This window comes from Dermacentor variabilis, chromosome 3 (assembly GCF_050947875.1).
Source record: "Dermacentor variabilis isolate Ectoservices chromosome 3, ASM5094787v1, whole genome shotgun sequence".
Classification (NCBI taxonomy): domain Eukaryota; kingdom Metazoa; phylum Arthropoda; class Arachnida; order Ixodida; family Ixodidae; genus Dermacentor; species Dermacentor variabilis.
The window spans coordinates 102,754,761-102,782,529 of NC_134570.1; the positions used below are offsets into that span (position 1 = coordinate 102,754,761).

General features: G+C 45.8%; 1 protein-coding gene across 1 annotated transcript; it reads left to right on the forward strand.

Annotated features, from left to right (window-relative positions):
• Positions 1-98: 98 nt before the first annotated feature.
• Positions 99-27,769, forward strand: LOC142574656 (uncharacterized). The gene is made up of 3 exons (XM_075683693.1): positions 99-104; positions 3,743-4,874; positions 27,561-27,769. The coding sequence occupies exons 1-3, from the start codon at positions 102-104 to the stop codon at positions 27,767-27,769; spliced, it is 1,344 nt and encodes a 447-aa protein (XP_075539808.1). The 5' UTR covers positions 99-101.

Below are 27,769 nucleotides of genomic sequence, written 5' to 3' on the forward strand. Positions count from 1 at the left end.
AGCAGGCTGGAGCTCTCGGATGCCATGGCGTATAAAAAGATAGATCCGTCCACAACGGAATGTAGAAGCTTCTGCTCCACCGTCATCACCACACCGAAGCCATGGTAAGACCTATACTATAGACTATGGAGTTTTTGCAGCAATATTTTAGGATGGCTGCAACGCATGTATCCCGGTTCAATGTTTTTCTCCGTGTGACCGCTTCATTTGCTCATTCTCCAGTAGTCCGATGAAATGCATTCCAAGCGTAACCATTCTCGGGATTCATTGCAACTCGTTCTCGTGACTTGCACATCAGTGCTGCGTAATTTTGAAACAGCTGGATAGGTACACTCATCAACTCGATAGAAAAAAGTTATACTCCCACTATATATAAACAGAGCCTTATCGTGTAGTAACAGAAACACTGCTCGTAATTTCCATGTCTTTTAGCTCGTCAGCAATTTTTCATCTTCCGCAAACGACAAGCACAGGCCCAATATTATCATAAAGTTTACGTTATTACGACGCAGGTATAGATGCTGCTGGAAAGGTGGGAGCGACCGAGCTTAGTGAACGCACAGAAGTAGCATGATGCGGCGAACGGTTAGGCTAAAAATATACGATCAATTAAGCTCTGCTAATTTGTGAGGAAGTCGGCAGCTATGTTAAAATGCCAACGCCTCGTCAATGATGTCTAGCGTTCCAACATAGCCCTTTAATTCCTGATAACCAATAGATTATAGGAGGTAATACTGAAATGAAACCTGCTTCGGAAATCTCTATATAGAATCACGTTAACGTTGACTTGGGTTAAACGACATTTTTTCGATCGAGACAACTGTCTATGTTTGATTTGATGGAAAGCTTCTGCCTACCCCCCCCCCCCCCCCCGCCATCTATGCTTCGTCTTCAATAAAAGTAGAAAGTACTGCTGAGCAAGTAAATATATTGTAGCACCGGAAGTGCAATCAGTGCAAGGCTTTGTGAGCAGGCTGAACCATCCTCTCAAAGGTGCATACCGGCTCTTATTCTCTGCGTGTACTTCTGCCGAACCTCGTAATCGTGTCGGGGGTCTTCCCTGCGCCGGACACGAATAACTCTGACACTTGAAAAGGTGGGTCTGTTATGTTTCATCGTGATTTTCATCGTGATGAGTGCCGCGGCAAATATTGATTTATCTGCCAAAATTCTCGTTTTCTTCCTCGATGTTATCGTGAAGTTCGCTGTTCGAGCTGCTAGCTTTATTGTGAGCTAGCTGCAGCAGATGACGGTAGCCAAGGCAGCATGCACGTTGCGAACAAAACTCTTTTCGAAAACATTTGCATATCTTATTTTAGTTATTTGTTTCTATTTGCTTCCCTAGCAGGAGGGGCTGAAAAGTACACACTCAATAATATTAACATTAATTTCAGTGCGCGCGTCATAAGAAAGTGCGGTATACATTTTTAATTATTTTTTCTCTGCTGATAATAAAAGGACTGAAATGAGCAGAGTGACTGGCTCTGTTCATTTGGATACGTTCGCAATTAAGCAATTCGGAATAAGTCTTGAAGAGCAATTTCATATAAAAAGAATTACTTTCCGTATGCTTGCTATATTCCCCGTATGGAACTTTGAGAACATTGAGATGCACTCATGAGTGTAACAACTAAGATAGACTTTTCAAGTACACTGTTATGTAACCAAGGGCTAGAATTAAAACTATAAAAGCTGCAGACGGAACTGTATGTCGCTTGGTGAACTTTTACGGAGTTCTATGAAAAGTGCTAGGACTCAGAATCTGGCCAGAGAATATAAGCTTGTTTTATATATAACCTCGCCTAACTTACTCTCAACTCCTACAACTAGAATAGAGACCATCTTCATTAAAAAATATCACAACGTGCAAACGATCGTGACAAATGTATATTTTGTGCAGAGCGTCGGTCTTAGCACAAGGACACTCCGTTATCCAAGCGTTTTTGTCGTCCGCTGTAGTTGTCTTTACACTCTTGCGTGTCAGGATACCTGTGTACTATACAACATCTGCTTCAGCTATCATATACTGCGCAATAACGCCAACTAGATTGAATAACATTGGAAAAAGTAAAACAACAAAATCCTGTTCAATAGAACTCATTTAAGCGATTGATGTATAACGCTCTTGTGGCTACTATGGGAAGCGAGCAGTATCCTTATGACACTAGGGTAAAACGAGGGTGGAACTCTTTTACACTTGTTTAGTAGTTATGTCCCCTCTGACGTCAGCGCTATGTCCTGTGCACGCCACAACCACGGCCATGCTCACTTCCCTTGTTTGTTCATTTTCAGGACTGCTTCAAGTGGCATGCGCGTGTAGAGCCGCGTTTAAGTTTTAAGACAGTGTCAACAATGATGCACCTAACAAAGTCCTTTATTGATTTCTTCAGAATTTACTATCTTAAACGCTTTTGGGCATTTTCGAATGGGCCATTGCATTTTTTGCGGCTCGACTATCGCAAAGTTCTATTACGTTAAGATATCAAGCGACATGAAGAGTCACAAGTTCCTTCGCAGAGGAACTTAACGCCATTATTTGCTCCTTTTAGTCGTATTAAGCACATAACATCCGTGCGGTGTGGACACGGTGTGACCCAGCGGTTACGAATGCAGCAGTCACAAGCATGCATAAAAAAGGCAAAGCTAGTAAATCCTGCGACTGAGGCAATAGCAAAGAACAGATCGTCTTTGATGGCATTGAAGCAGGGCTCCGCCGTGCCTCCTCTATGCGCTGACGCTCGGTGCATAATAACACATCCACCCCCGCCGACATACATAGGTCGTGCGATCATAGCTTTGTATTAGGATTTTCGTGTTTTTTTCTTGTTTGCGTTTATTCAATTTGAATTTTGTGAATGTTACATGGAGGAATTACATGCGGAGAAAGGTATACAAAAAGAGGCCCCATAGTGTGAACACTGGAATGGAACCTTTTGTTAAAATATACATCAAATAAAACAAAATAACGAAAGCAATTGCGAAATGTAGCCGTACAATAGAAGCAAACAGAATTAATTGCGAAGCACTAGTAAACAATGCATGCAAATACAAGGAGTTGGCAAGAATGGGAAGTAACAAACAGAAGAACGAATCAAAACGGAATAACATATGCGAATAGGTGAGTAAATAAGAGAAGGCACAACGAAGTGTCATATATGCAATGAATAGAAATCGAACACTAATAATTCATACTACAAGAAGTAACCGAATGAACATAAACATGAATACATGAAATGCACTGGAGAGGAGAAAAAAGTAACGACAGCAACCGTCATATAAATAAACTGCTCATGAACAAGTGAAGTGATCTTTTGAAAATAATTAACCAGGACGAGCTTTTAGCCTCCAAGGGTAGGCTATTCCACACTATGATGGCTGTGAAGCTTACGGTATATTGTCTGGAATTAGTGCAAGCCCTAGGCAGCAAAATATTATTATTGTGGAAAAAAGATGCATTATTAGAGTTAGGCGTGAATTTCTTTCCTATGGTGTAAACGCATGTATTGTTTAATAATAACGAACCAATTGTTTTTTTTCTTTCAGGGAGTAACTTACTTTTGTGAAGTATTCGATGTGTAGATGTGCTCCAATATCTTGACATTGGAAACAAAATTTAATTACTGATTATTCAATGCGTTATTGTAATATCCATAAAAAGTTTGCCACGCGAATCAATGAACCAGAATCTAGCTTCTTGTTACCTATTTATCAACCTCTCCCGCAACTCTACCTCTTGCTGCAGTTCCGTGCCTACGTGCTCTTTGCCCTTACCACCAGTGCCTTTGCTGGCCATGTCGGTGGCGGCTACGGGCTCGGCCAAGGCCTTGGCTACGGTCTTGGTTACGGACTGTCTAGTTACGGCTTATCCCATGGCATTGGCTACTCTGGCCTTACCGGCTACGGCCTTGGTTACGGTTATGACCACGCCCCATCGGTAGCCCGCACTGTGTCCACCTACCACGCTGCCCCAGCGGTTGCCACATACGCGGCTGCCCCATCGGTGACTAAAGTCGCCACCACTTACCAAGCCACCCCAGCCGTAGCTACCTATGCCGCTGCTCCAGCTGCCACCTATGCAACGGCCCCAGCTGTCGCCAAAGTTGCCAGCTATGCTCCTGCTCCAGTAGCCACCTACGCTGCCGCCCCATCAGTCGCCAAGGTTCACACCTATGCTGCTGCCCCAGTCGCCACCTATGCTGCTGCCCCAGCTGTGACCAAGGTTGCCACCTATGCTCGAGCCCCAGTGGCCACCTATGCTGCTGCCCCAGTCGCCACCTATGCTGCTGCCCCAGCTGTGACGAAGGTTGCCACCTATGCTCGTGCCCCAGTGGCCACCTACGCTGCTGCCCCATCGGTCGCCAAGGTTCACACCTATGCTGCTGCCCCAGTGGCCACCTATTCCGCTGCCCCAGCTGTGACCAGGGTTGCCACTTACGCTCGTGCCCCAGTCGCCACATATGCTGCTACGCCTACTCTCAGCAACGTTGCGAGTTACGCTGCTGCTCCAGTCGCCACCTACGCTGCTGCTCCAGCTGTGACCAAGGTTGCTGCCACCTACGCTGCTGCCCCTGTAGCCACCTACGCTGCCGCCCCAGCTGTGGCCAGTGTTGGACACGCAACTCCAGCTTTCGCTGCCTACGCTGCTGCCCCAGCTGTGGCCACTATTGCTCACGCTGCTCCAGCAGTTGCCACTTACGCTGCCCCAGCTGTCGCTGCCTATGAGGCTGTTCCAGCCTATTACAGCTATGGCGTTGACACTCTCGGATACGGTGCCGGGCACTATGGTTACGGCCACGGTCTCCTTGGCTACGGCCTGAACTACGGGTACGGTCTCGGCACCCCGTACCATTATGGTGCCCTTCTCCGCAGGAAGTGTAAGCACTTATTATTTTTCATAATTTTAGCCAACATACTCAAGACCGCTTTTTGTGTTGTTCTTTATTATGAATATTCTGGCTTGCTTTTACGTAACTATTGCCGGGCTCACCGAACGATAGCCGATTGCAATAACGTGAGGGTGCATCAGTAAAGCATTGTTTTGACTTTCGTTTGTGGATGTGAGGGAGCTAGAACTCTTTGAGATGATGAGAGGTACTTTGCCCAGTTACGTGCTTGAAATAATCATTTTTTTATTTTATGCAGGAACCCATTCTTTCACGAATCAAGGGCGACTCGCATTACATTCAACACATCAGGACGTCCAGGACAGACGGCTTCATCTTGTTGCATTGATGACTCGATGTCAAATAAATTATTGTTCATACATTGCTCAACTAAGATTGCTGCCTTAACGTTCCGCATCTGCACACTTTTCGCGACACGGCGTATTGCAGGGCTTCAGATATGCTTCGATCCCCTAGGCTTCTTTACTGCGCATCCAAAGCACCTTAAAAAAGCGTTTGCAGGAGCGCTGTTTTGCCGTTTGCGCCGTTTGCAGGAGAACCTGCTGACGTCACGGCCCTTGCAAATGGAGAAATGCACCAACGAACGGACACTGCATTCCGCCTTTAAGTGTTTATGACAAACGCGCATGTAGTAAAATGGAGTGTCAATGGCAATAATGGCAACGGCAATCATGACCTATAGAGTGGAATCTAGACCATAAATTCTATTTAACCGTTAGAAAATACGCTTCAATAAAACTAATGAGCGCAGTAGAAAGTAATTGAGCGCATTATAAGCCTTTGCTTCGTGCCCTGACAATAATTCAAGCATCGAACACGTATATCGCTTCCATATGGCGACTAAAGCAAATGTTCTAATCAAAATATACGATATTAATTAGGTGTGGGTGCAAGGAATCCACTATTGCTTCGCCATTTTGTTTCCTATCGGGCATTTGCACGACGCTTGCATTTCCAAAATAGCCACAGTGGGAGCAAGGTAAATTCGGAAATTTAGATCGAAGATAACGGTGCAGGTGGTGCTCGCCTGCACTGTCAAATCGAGGACAAAAGCGTTGCACTCCTCTCAAATAGTGCAGAAACTGCATACAAATCAAAGACGTTTTAAGCATCCCGTCTAGAATTTTGTTGTGCACCGAATATCTTTGACGATGAAAACAATGTTCGATTTTACAATATTATTATATAATTGCAGTAATTAATGATTATCACACGAAATAACAGACAATGATTCAACATAATGTATACGAGAAACTGCCTGCCCTGAATGACTGAAATGTAGAAAGAATAAGCCCGAGAGAAATGAAAGTGAACAAGAGAATAACGTGCCACAGATACGAGCCGAACCCTCATCTTCCGGATTACGCATGCGCTGCTCTACCGTGCCGGCCATCCTACGGCCCATTGTCTTGGTAATTTGTCGGCGTTGAAAAATGTGACACTGGGAGGGCTAACCAGCGCCACTCACGACCAAGACAGCGGGCATGGATCGTCTTTAGCAAGCGAAGATTTCAAAGCCAAGCATTCTTTGCTTCTTCTCCCCACTTCTTGAATGCTGGGCAGCAGCGAGCATTGCAAGATTCACTGTCTTGATTACCCACATGACGCTCTATCTTGCAGGATTAGCCGGTACTCGACATAATGCAAATGGCACCGGGTATTATGCACAACGACGGGCCTATAGTCGGATACAACTTTAGAAAAAAGGGGGCGTTTACTCCTCCGACGTGGAGGCTCACGAGCACCCACCAATGGGCGCGCACTCTGGACTAACGTCATCAGCCGGACGGCCGGTGAGCCCGCCGACGGAGAAGATGGCCGCCCGCGCTTCAAACTGGGCGAGGTCGCGTCAGCTGTGTGCTTCAGCATCTCGTCAGAGAGAATTCCAGACCTGTTTGTGAAGGTCTATCATGCTGGAAATATTACTACGAGCTTACGATGCGGCATTTGTGCTGCGTGCGTTTATTCTGAGCCATGAACCGGCGAAGGAACATTGCAGCGAGCATCGCTGGCGCTGCGCTACGCTTTGCCTGAAAACAGGATCCCGCGGTGACCGCTACGAACACACATCCTGCGTGTTTGTTCCATGTTGTCTTATTTCGCTCCCGAGTGACGTTATGACGAGAAAAGTTTTCCAACGACTGGTGCCTACTGTTAGCGGCGGATGTGTTCGTGTACTGTGTCGCTGCGTTTTTCGTCGGACGGGGTGAAGTGATAGAGTAAAACCATTCTGAGGAGAAATCAGAAAAGTGTATGCGCATGAAACAAACCTACGAGTGTCTCAACGGAAGATATTTGCAGAAGAAGCCTTCAACGCAAAGATTTGTCGCCGTAAACTTAGCGTCAACGATCATTGTCAGCAGTGAGATAGCCGAGCGTCTAGCGAGGGTGTTCGAGCGTTGTGTAGCACCGTCGATTGATTGCTGTCCACCTTGCTCACTGCACGCAAGCTGTAGAATGCGTGCTGTGAAATTTTGAAAACACAAAACCAAAAAATATAAATTTTATGCTATTTAAAATCAAGAGTGTTTATTTAAAATGATGAAAGAAGCATTGTTGTACATTCCTGCCTCGACCGTATTCTCGCCCGAGGTTTGTAATGGTTGCGATAAATGCATTGTTTTATATAAGTACTTTTTCAATAGCAACTGATTCATTTGAAGCTTGGAAAACGAGTAGTAGATACGCTGTGTACATGTAAACAAGCGCAAAACCCATGCAGAGCAATGAGGCTGAAGAGAAGACGACGGACAGAGTTGTAGAAGGCACGGGGTTATTTTTTTGTCGCTAGCCGGCATGTGCTGTAGCACATGAGAGCTCTACTAAACCAGTCATCAAAATACAAAAGTCTTTATTTATACCGGGAATTACTCGTTTCAGGAGCACGATTTTTCGAGCGGGACTATTTTAGTCGCGGAGGCAATCGGCTCTCGCGCTTCGCCCATCTGGGCGGGGCCTCCCCTTTTTTCTAATGTTGTATCCCACTATAGGTGTATTAGTTGACGTGTTGCGTAAACGCGGACGTGACCTCCAACCCCAACGCACTACGTGACCATGCCGTCTTCGTCCCTTGATCGCCTTCATTTCATTGTGATCATTCTTTCGTTATCATACCGCCTTCATCAAGGTGTGGCAGGGGATGTATGCAAGGTCGGACGTGAACTAGAACGCACACACGCCATCGTCGTCATAGCATTGCCAGCCTTTCATCGCCTTCATTTGATTACTATAATTCGTCCGCTGTTATACCATCGTCATCGTTCCGCCGCCATCACTCTTTCATAGTTACTACGTTTTCATCACGCCGTCGTCGTCAAACCTTCATCATCAATTAGTCGCCGTTCTTCCGCCGTCGTCCAGCCATCGTCTTCATTTGATAGACGTCTTACCTTCATCATCACGCCATCGAAAAGATATCATGCTGTCGGCCTCATGCCGTCACCGTCATGCCAATGTCTTCCTTAAGTCATCCTCATACATTCGTATTCAAACCGTGATGCTGATGCCATCACGTTTGTTCCCTTAGCGTCATTCCTCATTTGTCATGCCATTGTCGTCAGCCCGTGGTCGCATATCGTCATGCATCGTCATACTATCGTAATTATTCCGACATCGCCATGCCGTTGTCGTAAGGCCGTCATGGTCACGCCGTCATCGGTCGTCATCATTCCAGCCTCGTGTGTCTTCATGCAGTCGTCAACATTTAAGCGCCGTCATCAAATTGTGGTCATACAGTCGTCGTCATGCAACGTCATCGCTCGATTGTTCAAATTTTGTCGTAGTCACTTTAGTGTCACCATGCCCTCGTCGTCATACTACCGTCGTCATTCCTTCGTCGTCATGCATGGGTGTCGCATATTTGAGCGCCAAAAGCCTATGTTTAGCAAGGCGTGTCCCGATGAAAATGTGTCTAAAATGGCCGCATGCTCAATACATGTAAATGATCCCCGAAGAAGCACAGAGCTCTTCGAAAACACCAGCGCCAAGCTTAGTTTAAACCAATTTACACACCTCATGCGAACCGCATGTCTTTAACGGCAGGCGTCAATATGTACTGTCACGGTCATATGAAAAGCGCACAGCGGAGCACGCCGTCGAAGCATGAGTGAGAGTACAGCGCGCACCGTCCAGTCATCACCATTGACAAGCGTGCACATCCGGTTTGACCGCACTGCCGTAGTGATGTTCCTCGTATACTGGGAAATTTTCATTTCTCCTGTGGTCCTTCGTTTTTTTATTTGAAAGCGCGAAAGGAAAAACCGAACAAAACAGATGCTAACCCTCTACCGCTTTAGCAGCATTGCTGCCTGCAGTATTGTGTAAATAAAAATAATAATAAAATGCTGAAGGATAAGGCGAATGTTATCGCCCAGTGTGGCGAAACCGGATGTGCGATCGGCGTCAAATGGAACGCCACAGTGGTGACCGAGGTACAGTTTTCGCTACCTAGCAATCATCGATAGAGATAGATTCGCTCATCCCACTGACCTCAAGTATAGTGGTTTATGCAATTTTTCTGCTGAAGTAGAGGATGCTCGTCCTACTGCAATACTTTAGCATCTGTTTTATTTAAATTTTCTCGTTTTCAAATAGAAGAGAACCAGATTCGAAACGAACATATCGCAATTTAGGGGAAGCATAATCGCGGACTGCAGTCAAGCTGAATGTACGCGCCTGTCAATGGCGACAACTCGACAGCGCGCACTATGCGCTGGTGGCGTTTCATTTGACGACGAGAGTACGCGAGCTTGGCAGCAGGCAGCCAATAAGCTCTCGCTTGCTCCCTCACGACCTGAAGGCTGTAAATTTCGGGGCCCTCGCTATGCAATGAGTCTGAAGAAGGGATTACGAGAGATTGATTTTTGTTCTGCTTTGAATTTTTGGTTTTGAAATTGCAGTTATGCGTCCTGGAACGTAGACACGTCATGCCGTGTCGGTGAATATGGCCAACTGCAGTACTCGTCCAGGCTTACAATACTGTGGCATTTCTAAGAAACCACCAGGGACGCTTGTGTCATGCACTCGTAGAATGTAGCCACGCTTGAGCGCCTTGACCTAATTTACGGTGAAGAAGCCGAAGTGCGGCTGATCGTTTTTTTTTCCATTCCATCCCCAGCGAAAAGGACTCCCACCAATGCGGGTTGAATCAGCAACATTGCGATGAGGTTCCTGAGCCGCCGCTTAAGGTCAAGTTGTTGACCTGGCTTAGCATAGCACGGCTAGAAGTGTACTTTCTTCAAGCATTGAGGCTCGATAAAGGTCTGCAGTGGTAGCTGGTAAAAGTTCATCCCGACACATTTCCGATAACGTCCTTCGCATTGCGTTTAACATGGCATCTCTTTGATTACATTTATTATCATAATAAAGTGAAAGTGTCCTTGCTTCGTTTTCCATTTTATTCCGTGTTGGCAACTGTTCGATGTGTCTTGCACGCTTGGGCGCTACTGGAGATTCTGCAAACCTGGGGTGCTATGCAGGATGCGCCGAGTTTCTCGTTCACCCGAGTTTTACCCGAGTTTGCTCGACGGCAGTCAGTGAACGGAGATAGCGTGAAACGCGTAAAGGCTGCAGGCAAAAAAATATGTAGACAAAAAGCCGCGTATGACAACATGAGCGCACCCTGCGCGGCACGCTGCTTCCACGTTTCAAGCGCAGACGGCTGCACAACGAAACGCGCCAGCGCCGCGTATTGTTATCAACGGATTATCGCAACTTAGCAATACCGTGACTGTCCCGCTGTCTGTCTGCACACTTGCCGTGAGCCGCTTGCCACGCCTTTCCCGGGCGCGTCAAGGGCGTGCCTCCTCTTTCGAGCACTATCTTCTATCCTCCATCAAATGCGAACAGGGTGCATGCGGCGCATTCTTGCACCTACGCTTTCGCTCAAACGAATACGTTAAAATACAACAAATAAAATAACAAACATTTTTATTTCTTTGAGTATCTGTATTTTCGTTTTGAATGCTAGAAATTTATGATGACAAACGGAGATCGAGCAAATTATTAAATTTTGCACTTCTTGCCGCGAGTGGCGACAGTGAGGCGAAAGCTTAGAAGCAGATACATTGAAGCAAGTCGCACGCACGAGGCAGTTTATACGGTGAGAAGTCGCCTAGGGGCGCTACAGTGCTATTCTCAATAATGTCAGTGATCGCCATTCTTTCTCTCATTGGAGAATAGGAACGTAGCGCCGCAGTACGGCTGTTCATTGCAGGTGCTTCAAGTCTCCCGTTTTACCAACTAAAAACGATGTACTAGTCATAAATACGGGAGCAACGGCTGTCGCTGCAAAATGGCGATCCGTAGCGCCCGTAGTGACGCAGTTCAGTGAAAATGTACTAGTTTATCCTTGTGCGCGAAGCCTCGGCGATGCACTGCGAAGAAGTGCGTGCTTCCCAGCGACACAATTCATCGCTTGTCATCGCTTGCCCAGTGAAAGTGCCTCTGAGCCTATGTACGCAGTATTTGAGTGTTTTGTGCGCACCAAGGTGCTTGCGGATTACTTATGCTGGAGCCACAGCGATCGCAGAAGTATATCGTAACGACACCGCAGCAATCGCATTTTGGCAGGTGAGTGCTCTTGTGTGCGGTTATGCGACTTCGAACTGAGGAAGGTGTTGGAACTGTTGAGTGCTCAGTGCTTGTGATGAAGAAATGCCATTGCACTGGGTCTAGAAGAGCGAGCGATTCTCGGACGCTGATCGTGTTTACGACGTTGTGGCTCCGGTACATCACCGATGACAGAGCAGCCATCTCAAACGACTGCTGCGATACGCACTCCTCAGCATCGTCGTCACCCTCGGCGCATCGACGCTTGCAAGCAGCCACAGTGACGTGCCGATAATTATTTACTGTGCGCTACGTCGCCACAATGCAGGGAATGAAACCGTGCTGTGGGGCCATCTCAGCCCAAGAAGGTATATTCATAGGCCAGCGACAGTCAACGCTTTGTTTTTGATAGTAGTGCGCAGTACTGTACATCACCGATGACAGTGCGTTGTGCGTGTTTTATGTCGGTGGTGAATATTGTTGATGCCTCTCAGCTCGGCACCGCGTCGCTGTTGCCGAAAGATAAGTTGGGCGTGGCCCAACCGTGGTGGGTGCGCGCAAAAGAGTTACATGTCTCGCGCGGGGCGTGACCTCTGGCTTTGATTGACAGGCGAACTCGTGCTAAACTCGTACATCGCGAAACCCCCTCCGAGTTCAACTCGGGAACATGGCGAGGGCAGCAGCAGCCTGTGTTATTACATCCAGCGGCAGCAAGCGTCAATATGACCGTCTGGACCCGTTCACGTACATGACCGCCGTGGAGTTTAGGCGTCATTTTCGCCTGTCGAAGACATCATTGCGCTGGCTGTGTGACGAGCTAGGCGAAGACTCTCGTCTGTGGAGACAGCGTGGCGGGCTTCATTCGCTCACCGTCGAAGAGCAAGTCCTCTGCGCCCTCCGTTTCTACGGGACTGGGAGTTTTCAGGGAAGCGTCGGCGCCCAGTGTTACATTGGACGTCATCAAACTACTGTGAGCCTCTGTGTCAGAGATGTCTGCTGTGCTTATTGATGCGGCAGTGCGGAAGCGGTGGCTGGCTTTCCCGAAGACTGCGGCTGAGCGGGCATTTATAAAAGAACGCTTCTTACTTCGCGGAAACATTACGAACGTAGTCGGGTGTGTCGACGGAACGTACGTAGGAATTAAGGTGCCTTCAATGTCAGCGTTACTGTGATTAGCATTGAAGCAATGTCTAGACGCACCATATTGCCAAATTTGTCACTTCTGTGTAGCCGACTTAAATTTTGTGTTACCGTCATCACACATGCGGCAGCCTATGATAGAGACTTTTTCGCTGGTTGCTGACTTTTTACCGATTGTTCTACTTGTCTATCAGGGTGCCTTCCAAGTGGCTCACTTTTTGGGGAAAGAGGTTAATGAAGTATAAATAGATAAATAGATATCACAAATTGTGTGAAGTACCCTGTGAATGCTAATCTCACAAAGAACTTAGTGTTTTTTATGAGATTACTTAGCACTTAGTGCAAGTTACTTAGTATGCATAATGCTGAATTTAGGTCATGCGTCATCTATTGGCCGCACTATGAAACAGCAAGGCATTGCACAATTCGTTGCAGTGCGAGATGGGGATGTCGCGCCAAGCCTGTTGTGCCTATGCATTTATGGCGAAATGAAAATGCATTGAGAATCTTAGTGTGCTGGCTTGCATGAAGAAAATACTTCAGAGTGTTTGCTGTGTTCACTGTTGGTGCATGTGCCAGTGGTTCAGTGTATATTCTTTTGCGGGGGGGGCAGCGTTATTCTGTATGAACAAATCGTATAGTTTCGTCTCATAATGGGGCTCTAATTCTTCAGCAGTAGAACAATGCAGATCCAATGCTCTGCAGAACTCGGTGTGCGTGAACATGTCGTGAACCACCAAGGCAAAATTACATATCGGGAGAAATGTGGTGCAGATGCCAATGAAAAGTGGGTCTTTAACCCGCCATGATAAAAATAAAGATTGCAGAGCGAATAGACCTTTTGTACAGCTTTAGAGCAATAATTACACAAACTGTGACATGCTCAAACATGTAAAAGCTTGCCACAATGCCAAAGTAGGATGAGTGATATGCAGCATATTTTGGCATTGAACACGTCTTGTAACTGCTATTTTTATTGTAAGCCTCGCTGTCACGCCTTTCCCTCCAGCACTCCCTTTACTGAAACGCAGCACTTTCTTTTTATTGGTGTCATGATGATGATGGTAATGGCAGCAGTAAGACTGGTTAATGCTTGCCCCTTTGATTCCTGCGAGTTTAGTGGCACAAAATATGGCATGTGCATACACCTGTGCAGCAAACTTTTACGCTTGTGGTGATTTGTTGGAGAGCTAATTCGTGTTGGGGCATTTCAAAGATGTGCGCCATTGTGGCTTAATACCTAGAGCATTGGTGAGGTTGAACGGTTGTATCAGTATAGAAGCTTGAAGTTGAATTGCACAACAATTCGACGGGACACAAAGAAGAGAAATACACACAGTGGAACGCTCTGCTGTGTGTGTTACTCTTCTTTGTGTGCCGTCGAATCGTTGCACGATCCAACTTCAAATAGAGCATTGGGCTTTTTTGGTGCAGGATTGAGGAGCATTGTGAGCTATTCGACACCATGCCAGAGCCTTGCCACACAATTATAGAAGTGTGAATGTTTGCAAACAAAGCTTTGCTTTCAAATCCACCTGCTCATGTAATACAAGCACTGATTGAAGGAACTGTCATACAAAAATAATGGTGAAATGAATGGCCTTTGAAAATTTGTATGTTGACACTAATGACATAATAGGTGCCACACCGGACTCGACAATTGTACTGGACAGAGCAGCTTGTTTACTATGTGAAGCACAAGCTTCAGATGCTGTGCAAATAACCAAGCTCACTTTGTTTATACGTGGTACACAACATTCACTGTAATCTGTTTTTGATTCTAAAGAAGTGCCAAACACCACCTCTTTTTCAAGGATGTCATGGGAATATTTGGGCGAGACCTTTTTACAGCCCCTCATAATGGAAGTGTGGCCAGCCAGCTTTGCTTGGGTGCCTTTATAGGTTTCTGTTCCTGATCATTGTGTGCTATCAAGTTGATAAAGTCTATGCAACCAGTGCAAGGCATTACGTGATTCTATAGTCGGATACAACTTTAGGAGGCCGCAGAATCTGCACACAAGCCTGCACCAATGGGCACACACTCTACACTGATGTCGTGCCGCTGGACGCACTAATACCCGCTCATTGGAGAGGGACTATTTAGACGTGGAGGCAATCGGCTGCTGCGCTTTGGTCATCTGGGCCTCCTGTCTTGTGAAATTGTATCAGACTAGAGGATGCTGCTTTTCATACAACACAAAAGGACAAAGTGTACAATTATTTGGCCTATGAAATGGATACATCATAAGTGAGCTATGTATGGGCTTAAGTTGTGTGAAAATTAGTACATGCAAATATATGACATTGTTAAAGAATATGTGGTATCGAACATGCATGTAATGGCACGTTTAAATCGGGGAGTGTTGCATTCATATGCACAGTCTATAGGTGATAGCATTATTAAGCTCATGCCGTTTCCTGTCTTTCCATTGTGAAATACACGCACCGTTCATCTTGTGGCTAATCAACACCCACTGTATTCTTGCACATAGAAAGAACAAACAGCACAATGACGTATATGCTGCATTAGTGTCTTTTTCATTTACACGGTCCAAGAGCGGCACAGGTTGTCTTACGTTTTTGCTCATTTTGAAGAGACATCAAGTGCATGTTACAAGTGTCCCAGTATGCACAGCACAATAATTACTGCAATAATTTTATTCATGCTCTTGAATAATAAACAAAATAATAAACTGAAAGCTCGATTATAAGGTGTGTTCTGGGGGCTCGACTGGAGAGCAGTGAGGGCGCTGATCCTACTGTTGCAGAGCAGCCCTCTGGACCTTGCCACACTCTCAAGAGCACGTGCCTGGCGCTCGCCTACTGCCACCAGGCGGTTGAGTGCCTCCAGCAGCAGAATGTTTTGCTGCAAAAAAAGTGGATTGTTGGAATGAATCAACCGCATATAAACCATTATTTACAAAGAAAAATGCTCATTGCACTATTGGTACTAAATGCCCTTAACTGTGGAAGCCTTTAGTGTATGCATAATAACACAATTTGTCGGGACAACGTTGCTTTATTTTTCATAACGGGTTTTTTCAGAGCCAATTGTAATGTTTATTAGTGTGCCAACGGCTGAGGTGTCCTCGCACTTTCACGAGTCTCTACTGTAAGCACCACAAACCTATTTTTGTTCACTGCAAAACCAATGCCGCTCCCTACAATCCCGTCTTATGCGAGCCGATTGCATCATATGCCTACAAACATATTTTTGTCTCATTATGCAATTTTCTACCATTCTCGGCTGCAGTTCTCTCTCCTTGACATTCATTCTGTCACGCTTATGTAATCACCTGTTATAAATTGGCAACAAGTGATTGAAGACGTGCATGGCCTGCCCGCCGATTCCATTTTTTCTCTTAATCTCAACTGGCATATCAGTTGCCACAGTTTACTACGCCACTGTCTTTCTGCCTTAATGCTATATCCAACAATTTTTGTTACTTCGCTTTCTGCTCAGTCCTCGACTTCTCAAGTTTCTTAGTTAACCTCCAGGTTTATGTCCCATATTGCATAACCGGTAGAATGCAATGTTTCTAAACATTTTTCAAGGATATTGGTAACGTGGCGATCACAATTCGGGAATGCCTCCCATGTGCTGTTCAATCCGTGAAATTTTTGTATAAGTTTCCTGCTTTATATCAGTACCTGCTATTGATATTTCACCTTTATAAAGATACTCTTCCATAGATTCTACGGGCTGAATGTCACTGATGAATTTCTGTTATATCACTAAGTTAGTGAAGTTACCTTTATCTTTTCCATATTCTCGCGGGCCCACGTACATGTGAAAGCACGAACACTCGTTGGTTCTCAATGCCTTTTTTAAACTGCTGGACATTCAGTTCGTTACTACGAAAGTGACTTAATCCGTGCACTATTATTCTGCTAAATATGAAACAGTAGAAGTATACTTATATGCAGCTTGTCGATGTCTCCTTCACTGTGTTGGTTGCGAAATCCATCTTCGGCACCACCTCCTTGTCGCATCGTAGCTATATCGGCTGTCTTCCTTTTGCACACACTATGCAATATTCGTAACGATCGCAGCCACGCAGAGTGGAGGAACTCAGCGCACTGACAGAAGCAGCACCGGATAAGGGTTTTGTTCAGGATTGTGCCGTGAGCAGTAGGTGCGCGTTGCGATCTGTAAAATCGCCGAAGCTATTGGCACTCTTTCGGGGTGCACGGAAAGATTGCTCACGGAGGAACAGAACTATCCAAGAAATAGTGGTCATCGTCGAGCCTGATCACTACGTCGCGCACTGTACGAGTTTGTTTACACTGGGCCTCTCCGATGCTTAGCGGCCATGCTCGCCCGATGAATGTATGTGATGACGCCACCACAGCGTTCCCTCGTGGTATAATGCGAAGCGTACTAAATTACAAATTAGTCGAATGCACATTCAGTGTACATCTTGTAAGCGTTAAAATGCTTTTAAACAACGTTAAAGTAACTAATAATATTGTACTAAATGCATTTGTTTTATAACTCGCTTGTGCGTGTAATGCACTCGTTGGAACGACAAACAAGTGAAAGAAGGCACGACCATGCACCGACGGTATGATCACGTGAGCCCCAGTTTGTCGACCGCCCAGAAGGCAACGCCCAAGCAATGATAGCCACCCAGAGTGAATCTAGATAAACCAATGAAACTGGAGGCTTGTCGAAAGATAAACTGTGTCTCGGTACCATTTGTGCTTTCATCTTGGGGTGTCGCCAGAGTTCGTGAAGATCCCGAGTTTCGCCAAACTCGGCGCATCCTGCATAGCACCCCAGCACTTAATATAGTATGAACAAAGGGCGTGATCTCTAACAAAAACACGCCTTCATCTTCGCGCCGTGATCATCCTTTCATCGCCTTCTTAACGTTCTGATTAGTCCTTTGTTGTCATATTATCGCAATCCTTCTGCGACCTTCACTCTGCCATAAACACAACGTTGTCATCACGCCGCCGTCATGACACCGTCGTCATCATTCCGTCAACGTAATTACAACGTCATCGTGTATGTGGTTGTCACGCCATCGTAACTATGCAGTCGTCATTCCGTAGTAGTCATTCCGTCGTATTTACACTATCATCATACCATCGTAATTGCTCTGTCATCGTCATATCGTCGTCGTCATTGCAACATAGTCATCCCATTTTCGTCAGGGCGTCATCGTAATAAAATCGCCATCATTCCAACATTGTCGTCTCATTATGTTCATGCCGTCGTCATCACGCCATCGTGGTCATTACGGCGTCGTCAGCTAATTGCCGTCATGTCGTCGTGGTGATATTATCGTCGATATTTTAGCATCTTCATTAACATCTTCATTACATCATTGTCACACGAAGAAAATAGACTAATATAGATGGCGCCATCGGCTGCAATACCAACTTGCCTGAGCCTGCCCACCGCGCGCCGTCCCTTACAGTGTACTGCCGCTGAACCTGACTTGTATCAGAGCTCTCGTCGGTGTTCACAACCTTTCACAATAGATATCGATTTTGCATAAAATTAACAATTTACGCATAGCTTTTCTCTAGCGGCCATTATTTTGCCTGAAGTAAAAGATGTTGACGATATTTATGCCGCCGGTGGTGGCGACGCACTGGTGCAACGTCGATGCACTGATTCTGGAATAGCACGAGATGTACACCATTTATGTTCGCTGTGAAATTGTATGATTAGCAAAGTCAAGTAAAACTCTTGGTTGAGCTAGTTGGCTCATGCTTGAATGAGTAAAGGCAAGGCGCAAAAGACAAGGACTGAAGAAGGACACAAACGGTCCTGTCTTTTGTGTCCTTCTTCAGTCCTTGTCTTTTGCACCTTGCCTTTACTAATTCTAGCAAAGTCAACTGCCTCCCTTTCTTTACGTCGCCGGGCACCGTCAAGAGGCCCACAGCACCGAAAGAGGGAAAACACGGCGGGCGTCACTAATATCACTCCTAACGTTTCCGCGAAAATGCTGGCTGTACACATTATTGTACTAGAGCCAAGCCCATGGTCATTTCTATGTATTGGTTAAAAAACATATAAAGTAGACGTGGAAATTTCTTCCGAGAAGCCACTGAAATAGTTGGAACGGCGTGCGATCACGCCACAAAAGTGCTACGACTGCGCTCACCCATGTTTCCTAGCCCACAACAATCCGATGCCACCATCGGTCATGCTCGTAGTTTCGACGAAAATAATAAAATGATGGGCCTCTGTTACGGCTTGCCTGGTCGTGGCAATTATTCAAGCAGCAATAACGAAGGAATGAAAGCTTCTCTTCACGGTTTTCAAGCTGGATCAAACTTGATTCCTCACCCCACCACCGCTGGCGATTATGTTCAGTTTCTATGGCGAAACGATGCACGCGATTTTCACGAGGGGGCACTGCATGCCCATTCTGAGTACTGAGTAATTGGGCCTACACCTGTGCGCAAGTGTGTACAGACATAGGCAGCGTACAATGTAGATACAGAAGATAAAGATGTGTATACAAGAATGCTAAAAGGAAAGGCATGGGTGGTTTGCCTGAGTAGCTCATAGCTGAGGCAGGCTGGGTGACGATTTGTCACCGCCCCGTTTCGAAGGGAATGCCAATAAAATAAACCAAACCCATGGGGGAGAGAAAGAGAGCAAACGATAAATAAAAGGCAGGATGGTTAACCAGGACTGAGCCCGGTTTGCTACCTTACACCGGGGAAAGGGCAAAGGGGAGGGAAAGGGTAAAGGAAGAAGAGAAAGTCCAATGGGGTTATCGTTCGGTAACTAAGTCCGGATCACAGACGGTTACTCAATCCGGTACCTTCCAAGTATCGCAGCAGCGCTCTTGTGGCCTTTTCTAGCTGCGATATGCGAGGCCATGGCCCCAAGATATTGTTCAAGGTGAACGGTTATCTATATATCTGATGTAGAGCTGTGCAGAGGTCATGTCCCTCATTTTCAAAAGGTGGGCAGTAGCACAGTAGATGTCCATAGTCTCCTCGACACGACAGGTATTGCAGTCGGCCCTATCAGCCATTCTAATCAAACACGTATATGGATTGGCGAATGTGACGCCCAACGTGAGCGGCACAGCATTGTTTCCTCATTTCGCGGAAGCCCAGGTAACAGCCGCAGTTGGCTAGATGGGTCGAGGGAACTCAATCGATGTTGGGTGAATCCAGGTGTGTGCCACTTCTCCAATGTCATAAGGTGCGCTAGCTTGCTTAAATGTCGGGCTGCGTCAGTCCGCGATAAAGATACAGAAACAAGGGTTGCTCCTTCGTGTGCTTTCCTAGCAGCTTCGTCGGTGAGGTCGTTGCCGGAGATACCGCAATGGGGGGCCCGCCAGCCAGTGAAACACGACGTCATGTCCTTTCGCGATTATATGGTGCATTTTTTGTATCTCCGACAAGAGTTGCTCCCAGGACCCGCGATGACGAGTTGACAGAAGACATTGTAAGGTCGCCTTAGAATCGCAGAATATTGCCCATCGATTAGCCGGTTGGTTGTTAACATAATTAACGGCACCTCGCAGGACGAGCTCCGAACCATAGGAAGCGGCACAAAGGTGCTAGAGAAGTCTTGAGGAAGAAAAAAATTATGGACATGGATAAAAATTATGATAAAAAACAGGCATGAAATACATGATTAGTCGTGCAGGCTGGGTTACTGTTTGTCACGGGCCCGTTTCAAAAGGGACGCCAATGGATCATCATCATGATCATCATCATCATCATCATCATCATCATCATCATCGTCGTCGTCGTCATCGTCATCATCATCATCATCAATTATTACGACTGTATTTCGTACCAAAGGTAGCATTTACAATAACTATAATTCAAAGCGTTAGCGCTGGCTTCTCCTTGCGCTTTTCTTGCTATTCCTGCCAGCTGCATACGTATATGTTCCGATATCGTACTAACGTGCATATATAGGAATGAAATATGAAAGCGATTCCAAGAGATGTAACTGGAAAAACTCGAGCTCCTTGCTGCAGCACTATAACTGTAGGAAGTTTCGTCAGGGGAAATCGAAAGGAAAGGATATGAGGGTCGCTCACTGGACGTTTTTCCGTTTCCTAACCTACATGGAGGGAAGGGCATTGCGAAAGGGAAAGATAATGAATACGACGCAGTTCCTGTATACTGCAAACTCGAAATGTGATGTTTTCTTTTTTTTTGGGGGGGGGGGGGTGGAATAAGAGCAACGATCAACTTCTCCACGTATAGAGTTCCAGCCCAAGTTTCCACCCCAAAAATGCTGAGCAAGGCAGTTCGGCGACAGCTTCACGATGGATAAAATTGAAATGATGGATGGATTTTTTTAAACTAATTACAGAATTGCCTCATCACGTAGTCCCACAAAGTACGCCGCTCCACGAATCTCATGCCACACACATTTTTCCCATCTTTCCACTATAAGTGGAGTTATCGAACGGATACCCGGCGTTCATATTGCCTTTGTCATTGCTAGCGCGCTGGTAAAGCCAAGAGGGAATAGCCTTTTTCAAAACTTGGCTATCGCGGCACTCCGTGGCGGCCGTGGAAGGCTATGTTCTGCAGCACGCTGCTGCCATCTCAGAGGCCACGCGCAGCAGGTGCGGTGCAATCATGAAATTGTGTTCTGCATTAACGCGATGACGTAAAAGGCCGCGTGTCGCAGATTATCCGGCGTCGGACGTCGTTTCGGCAAACAGATTTTAAAGTACTCATAGCCAGGCCTAATAGCTAATGAAGTAAGTACTCTTACCCAGCCCTAAGAAAGCTAATGAAATAATCGAATTTGTCAAGCTTAAATGCGTAAAAATCGTGAAGTACGATTTACACACAACCAGCAGACATGATAGCGTCGGATTGTAACTTGACTATCCGAGAAAACATAATTCTGTTACGCGAAAACTAAGAAGAAACCCCTTTGCATCATTTCGACCATATGTAGACCAGCCACGGCTGCCGCCCTTAGCGCGTGCCGGCGCGTGATTACCTTGGAGGCCACGGAGCGGCGTGCCCGGTTCCTTGTAATACTTCCAGATGGCGTTGCCCTCTGCCGCATCGTGGCCCACGCAAGAAGCCACATTGCTACCAGAAAGCCCGTCTTCGTGCGTAGCGTTCGCGGCCAGCGTTTCCCGGTGAACATTGCTGTTACATACGCTCCAGTTGCCGGGAGTCGTGAGAAGTGAGGGATCTTTGAGTGCTATCGCGTTCCACTGTTAAAGGCGAAGCTGAAGTGTCGTCCCTCGTTTTTGAGATTGCAGACATTTATTTCTTTCATTTACTTCACTCAAAATCAGCACTTGTGCATTTCTCAGAATGATCTCGCGATCTCCAAATCAACCACTAGCATTGGTTCGCGCACTGGTCTCGTTGACGACACTGACGATGTGAGAGCCAGCGACGTTATCACTACTTTTGGCATGAGATGGTTAATTTCCCGCTCCATGCACTGAAATAATATTTGACTAACATGTTCATAAGAAACTCGTGAATAGGTCTTCCTATGTTTACTAAGAAAACTCTTTTATGGCTGCTCTAAAGTATCATAAGACGGGTAAATAATGCATTGCTGGGTCCTAAAAAGGAAAGCTACGTGATAAACGTGCTCTCTGGAGATGATACGTCATATCCGTGCTTTTGAGAAAATACTATCTACTGCATCTGATAAACTTCACAAAAGTAGGAAATCTAAGTTGACAGCCTAATAGATGGAGTCTAAAGCCATACTCATGCCATAAGCAATATGCTCTGTTCAGGATAAGTATGAGTGCTCCCGTTCTTTATTGTTGCTGCTAGTGGCCGTGAATAACACTAAGCCAGAAGCCACGTGGGCTGAGTAAGCCAGCTTAACCCTCCCAGAGTTACACATGCATAATTACGTCCAACAATGCGGACGACGGAAGAGCTGCCGCAGTAGCACAATAGGTAGTACATCGAAAAGGGAAATGGAACGAATGGAGACTCGTCTCCAACTGCCCACAATAGTTTTGTTTTGTCCACTTACATTTCCATTTAATTTACCGTTCCTAGACTTCAACTAACACAAATATCTTCCCTCATGCTTTCCTTGGTTTAATTATTCGTTGGTTTAATGTTCTAGGCAACGCACTGAACACGCCGCTGCGACTTGGTGCCACCTTGTGGAGACAAGGACAAGCCTTGAAAATTACACATTGTATCTGTATTTGGATTCAAGCGCAATGTAACTTACATTAAGGGCATATAAGAGCATGACTGCGTCTTTCTTTTCTGTCCCTTTTTTTTGTGCAGACGACCTACCCACGGAGTTTCCAAGGTTGCAGTTTAGCCGCCGTCTTGCTTGGGCAACAAAGAAGCCAGATCATTTTTTACTTGTACTCTGCCTTCGCAAAGCTGTTTCGTTTGACGCATTGTCAAAACTGAACAAAAAAACTCACCATAGCCGCGATCTGCAAAGCAGTCTGCTTTGCCGTCTACGGCAAGCATTGAAAAGGAGCCTCTGTTACTGTTTTTAAACATATGAAACTTCTGAGGGGGATGCACATGTCCGCGTTGTGTACTTGCTGACATTTTTATACGAAGCAGTCTATGCCTGACTCCAAGCACATTGCGGTAGGCGTACTCAATCTGCACGCCTGTAAACTATAAACGTATGACGTCCTTCGCGTGTAGGGACAAGGGCATAACACATAAGAAACGCTTTTATCCTTTTCGTCGAGCCACTTCAATTCGTGACCGCAATGCTATGAGGCTGCTGGTATAACAATAAAAGGCTCAGGACCAATAGAATCACATGCAGCTACCAGAACCACCTTGTTCGCGGTAGTCACCTATATATATGGCTTCATGACCTTGACCAAGTCATTGCAGTGTATCTTTTTCGTGGCAGCGCAGCCACACATTCTGCACGTAACGTAGTGCCAACGTTTTGCTGCTGGTTTCTTTTGCTGTCTAACCTGTACAGTCTGCATATGAGCGTGTCCTTTTTAAGCGTTTTCATGTGAGCCATCTGGGCGTACCAATACTATTCGCGAAACAGTACCAGGTAAATCGTAAGAATATATATATATATATATATATATATATATATATATATATATATATATATATATATATATATTCTTACAAATAGCGAAAATAAGGCAATGACAGTGGAGCTCTCCTCCTAAACACTTTAATTCCCGGTCGCCTGTGATTGTACGCCACGCCGTCCACTATTTACGCGCAAATTTCACTGCACTAATGTTATTGGGAAGTAACGCAGTATCATTTTTTTAGTGCGAAGGAGCGTTCCGAAAAAATGATATATAGCATCCACTGCAGTTGACGTCAGCGTAATCTGAAGCATTCTAGATTGCCGGGAACAGTTGTACATAATAACGTATCTGAGATGTCGCGAATGGTTACGTAGAGATTATGCGCTGTAGTCTTTATACTTGCAATTAGCAAGATAGAACGTTTCTGATGGTAAGACATAGGATTGAAAGCAAAGTAAATTCCAGTGGCAGATGCCCCATGGCCCTGTGCACACATTCTGTGGTTCCAGTGCAGATACGCTGTGCGCATAGGAAGCGGCACACACCCGGTCAACTCCTTGGCACATACTGAATGCGCATATCCAGACGCGTCTCTGCACTATCAGCGAGATTGGCTCCCCCCACGAAAACAGCAAAGTCACTAGAATCTACCCACCGAAATCGAGACCTGACCCACCGACCCGAAAAAAAGTGGTTGCACTCGGAGAAAAATGCTTCGCATTGAATCCCACGCACCAGCCAGGTACGGCGTAATCAAAAGAGTCCTACCTATAATGGAAACAACCCGTTTTATCAATCCCGTGGCTTAGAGCGTCAAGGTTCTTGTTTGTCCGCTTTCGGATGCACAATAGATTTCGCGATATTTCGCGCGGCTCGTAGGGAATGCGTCAGTCTGTACGGGCAGCAGCATTCCAAGTACAGACCAAGCATGCCTTTATTTTACAGCGAAGCAGTTTATGTGGACCCTGTGCCGTCGTTGTCGGACTTCGTTAAAAATGGGCCACGTGACCTAGCGCAATAGGAAGAGAAGAGCTCGACAAGGGGAATTCCTTCTCATGCTATGTACTATGCAGGTGCATAGTTTTACCAGGTGGTGAATACGTAGATGAGATAAAAAATAAGGCGTGACTACTTATTCCGAATATACTTTCATAATTTTATACTTGCCTATTATTGTGACATCAAAGATTATTAGAGGGCTTTCAACGTTGATATACGAAGAGTAAACATAAGTAGAACTCCCGCTTTCAGACAAACAAAAATGACAATTAAGTTTTCTTTTTTCTTCGGTTTCGTCATAAATCACGAATATTAGTGATGACAGAGTTTACAGGTTCGCACAAATGAATATAGGTAATAAAAATGCTTACTGGTACATTCAGTGAATTTAGCTGGTAGCTAGGCTAAACATACTAGCGACACAGTACAGCGAAATGACCTTGCTTGCAGAAGCATGGTAATATTATTCAGTGCACAAATCTACGCTCCGATAAAGACTGCGGCAAACATATAGAACAACGCATACATTTCAGTGATTACTTCATCATGAAAGTCATGGAAAATAATTTCGTTCATTCGAAGAGCACGTTCCACTTACGTGGTCTGCGATACAACAAATTCCAAACAGGTAATAAACCGAGGAGCATAAGTATAACGACAGATGCTTCCTCATCGAGGCAGAATTATGCGACTGCAGGTAGCGCCAACTCATTTATGATTCTCTTTTAGCAAGGCCATGCGATGTTTCGATAAGCCAGTGGTCACGTTTTGAGGAAACGTTGAGAATTGCGCTTGAACGTTGCGCGTTTGCTAGCATTTAGTGATTCCGCACAGGAAGACGGCTTGGATACAGCTATCGCAATCTCGCGTGGATCAAATAACTGAGAATAACGGTAAAATATTATCTGTCTGTGGCGGAAGACTCACACAAATAGACCCATCAAGCACGCGACGCCATTCGAAACGCTTCGCGTTACTCAATGTTATTAGCACTCGAGCCGTGCTGCGCTGCACACTATTTGTCTCCAATGGCGCTTTCGTGTCTTTGAGCTTTAAAGCGCATAGCTTTTCGACTGCTACGATTTTAGATGTATCGAAGGGCATTCTGTAGGAACGCGTGCTCCAAACTTGTCCGCGCCCTTGCCGCAAAACAGAACAAGTCAACGAAATCTTGCGTTTTTTTTTGTCTAACGCATGGCGTTATTATAATATCTTAAGCAGATGTGCCTCTTAAGCATGTCAGCTCATCAAACACTGCCAACGCACAAATTATAGGCGTGCTGTAACACACCACCAGCGCAAGGCACATAACACGTGATCTCTTAGGTCGGAACGTTCAATCGCGAGGTCAGAAACACCCAGAGTGTTTCAGGCCCTGTATACTAAAGAAGCTTATTAATACAGTGACAATTATCACACCGTTGTTCCTCATGTGGCGAACTGTGCAGTGGCAGTATAATCAAGAACGCAGTTCTAAAACTCGTTTCTATGCTTGATGTCGTGCTGCCGTTCCTGCTAGCTGCCATCATTAAAAAACGCGTCGCCTCAAATGCCGCTGCAAACCTTTGATCAGATGTGGATGCAGCAGTGTCGTTATAATGCGAGAAGAGCAGAGCATCGACGTTTCTTTCGTGTGCGCGAGGTGCGAGGACGCCGATATTATGCGCGTCGTAACGACATATTGGACTTAAACGTATTAGCATACTATCAAGTCATCGCACGACGCACCGAAATTTCTTTAATGTTATCGCTTTCTAACCAGATTGTGGCTCATAAAATTTGCCGTGAATCAAGGGGATGGCATGGTTCTAGACCCAGCTCAAGTGACTAGCGCAAGAGTGGACACGGGAGACAAAAAAGGCGACAAATGACCAACGCAAACGTCCAGCTGGTGTTTATTACAAGAAGGTATCTATATATATACTCTCGCACTATTGATCATCATCACTTGCAATCGTTCAAGACAACATTGTCATCACAAATAAACAAGAGCGCACCCTTGCTGGGCCAAGGCTTAAGGCGGCCTCCGATACAGATCCCAGGAATGCAAATTCTCTAGCAGTCAATGCTAGGGATCGTTTGCTAACGCAGTTGCCTCCCACGATAGCCTCTGACTCAATGATGAGTCTAGTGTTTTCCTGCCCGTTGCTTGCTATTACTTCTCTTCTTTCCGACAGAAAAAACAGAAACAGCGCGTTTTGCACATTTTGGTAAACAGCGCAATTTGGCTTTATAAACCAGCCGATTAATGATCGTTGCCAAGAGAACTACCGTGCCTGCATTTATGTCCGGGACCGTTAACAGAGCATCATTTATCACTAGCCCTCGTTCAGAGCAGGTGCAGGTTTTCGATATGTGCGGTGCCGACACGTAGATTTTAACGCATTTCAAATGTTCAAATGCGCGCATTTTATGCAAAGCTTACTTTTACGAGTCATTCACACTGCAGACTTACCAGCCACTTCGTAGCAGCAAATCTTCAAGTGGAAAAAGATTAAAGATGGACGAGCGTCTAGATCAAATTTATTGTGTACAGGAGAATGGATGAGCAATACCTGCATGCTGGCAGAAGGGCAAGAGTACTGGTTCTTGGAACCTTGGGAGGCAGAATTCAAAGCAACTGGAAAAGCAACAAGCTATAAAGAGTAACAACAGGTTATTTTTATTGCACTAATCACGTCAAGATGGCAAACTTGCAAACTACTTGTTTACACGTTGCAGACTGTAATATGACAAATTTTTCTTGATCTTTTCATACTACTCGGGTAAACTTGCTATAACACAGCGCTTATTAAACGTACAAGCATAACTTTACATTGCTCACGTCGACTAAGGCCGATCGAACAAGCAATAGATTGCGCGCGGTAAATGCTGGAGCTATCACAGCTGTCTTGCGAACTAATCAGTGCGCTCGCCGGGGTATTAGAGGGGTATATGATCAGGTGTTTCACCGGCGCGCGCTCTTTCGCCCCATGCATTCTCGTGCAAGCCAGCGGCTGCGGGCACTCGCACGAGAGCGGCATTGCCAAAGTCGCGCAAATCCCGAGCTTCGAGAGCGAGAAGCGCAAGCAAAGCTCCCAGAAGGAAGCCGCTGTCACCGAGCATAGAGAACGGGGAGCGCAAGCCAAGCGCCGGTGGTGGCAAGCCAACGCCCCCTTTCAAGTGAAGGCCACCTATGCCAAGCACCAACAGAGGTAA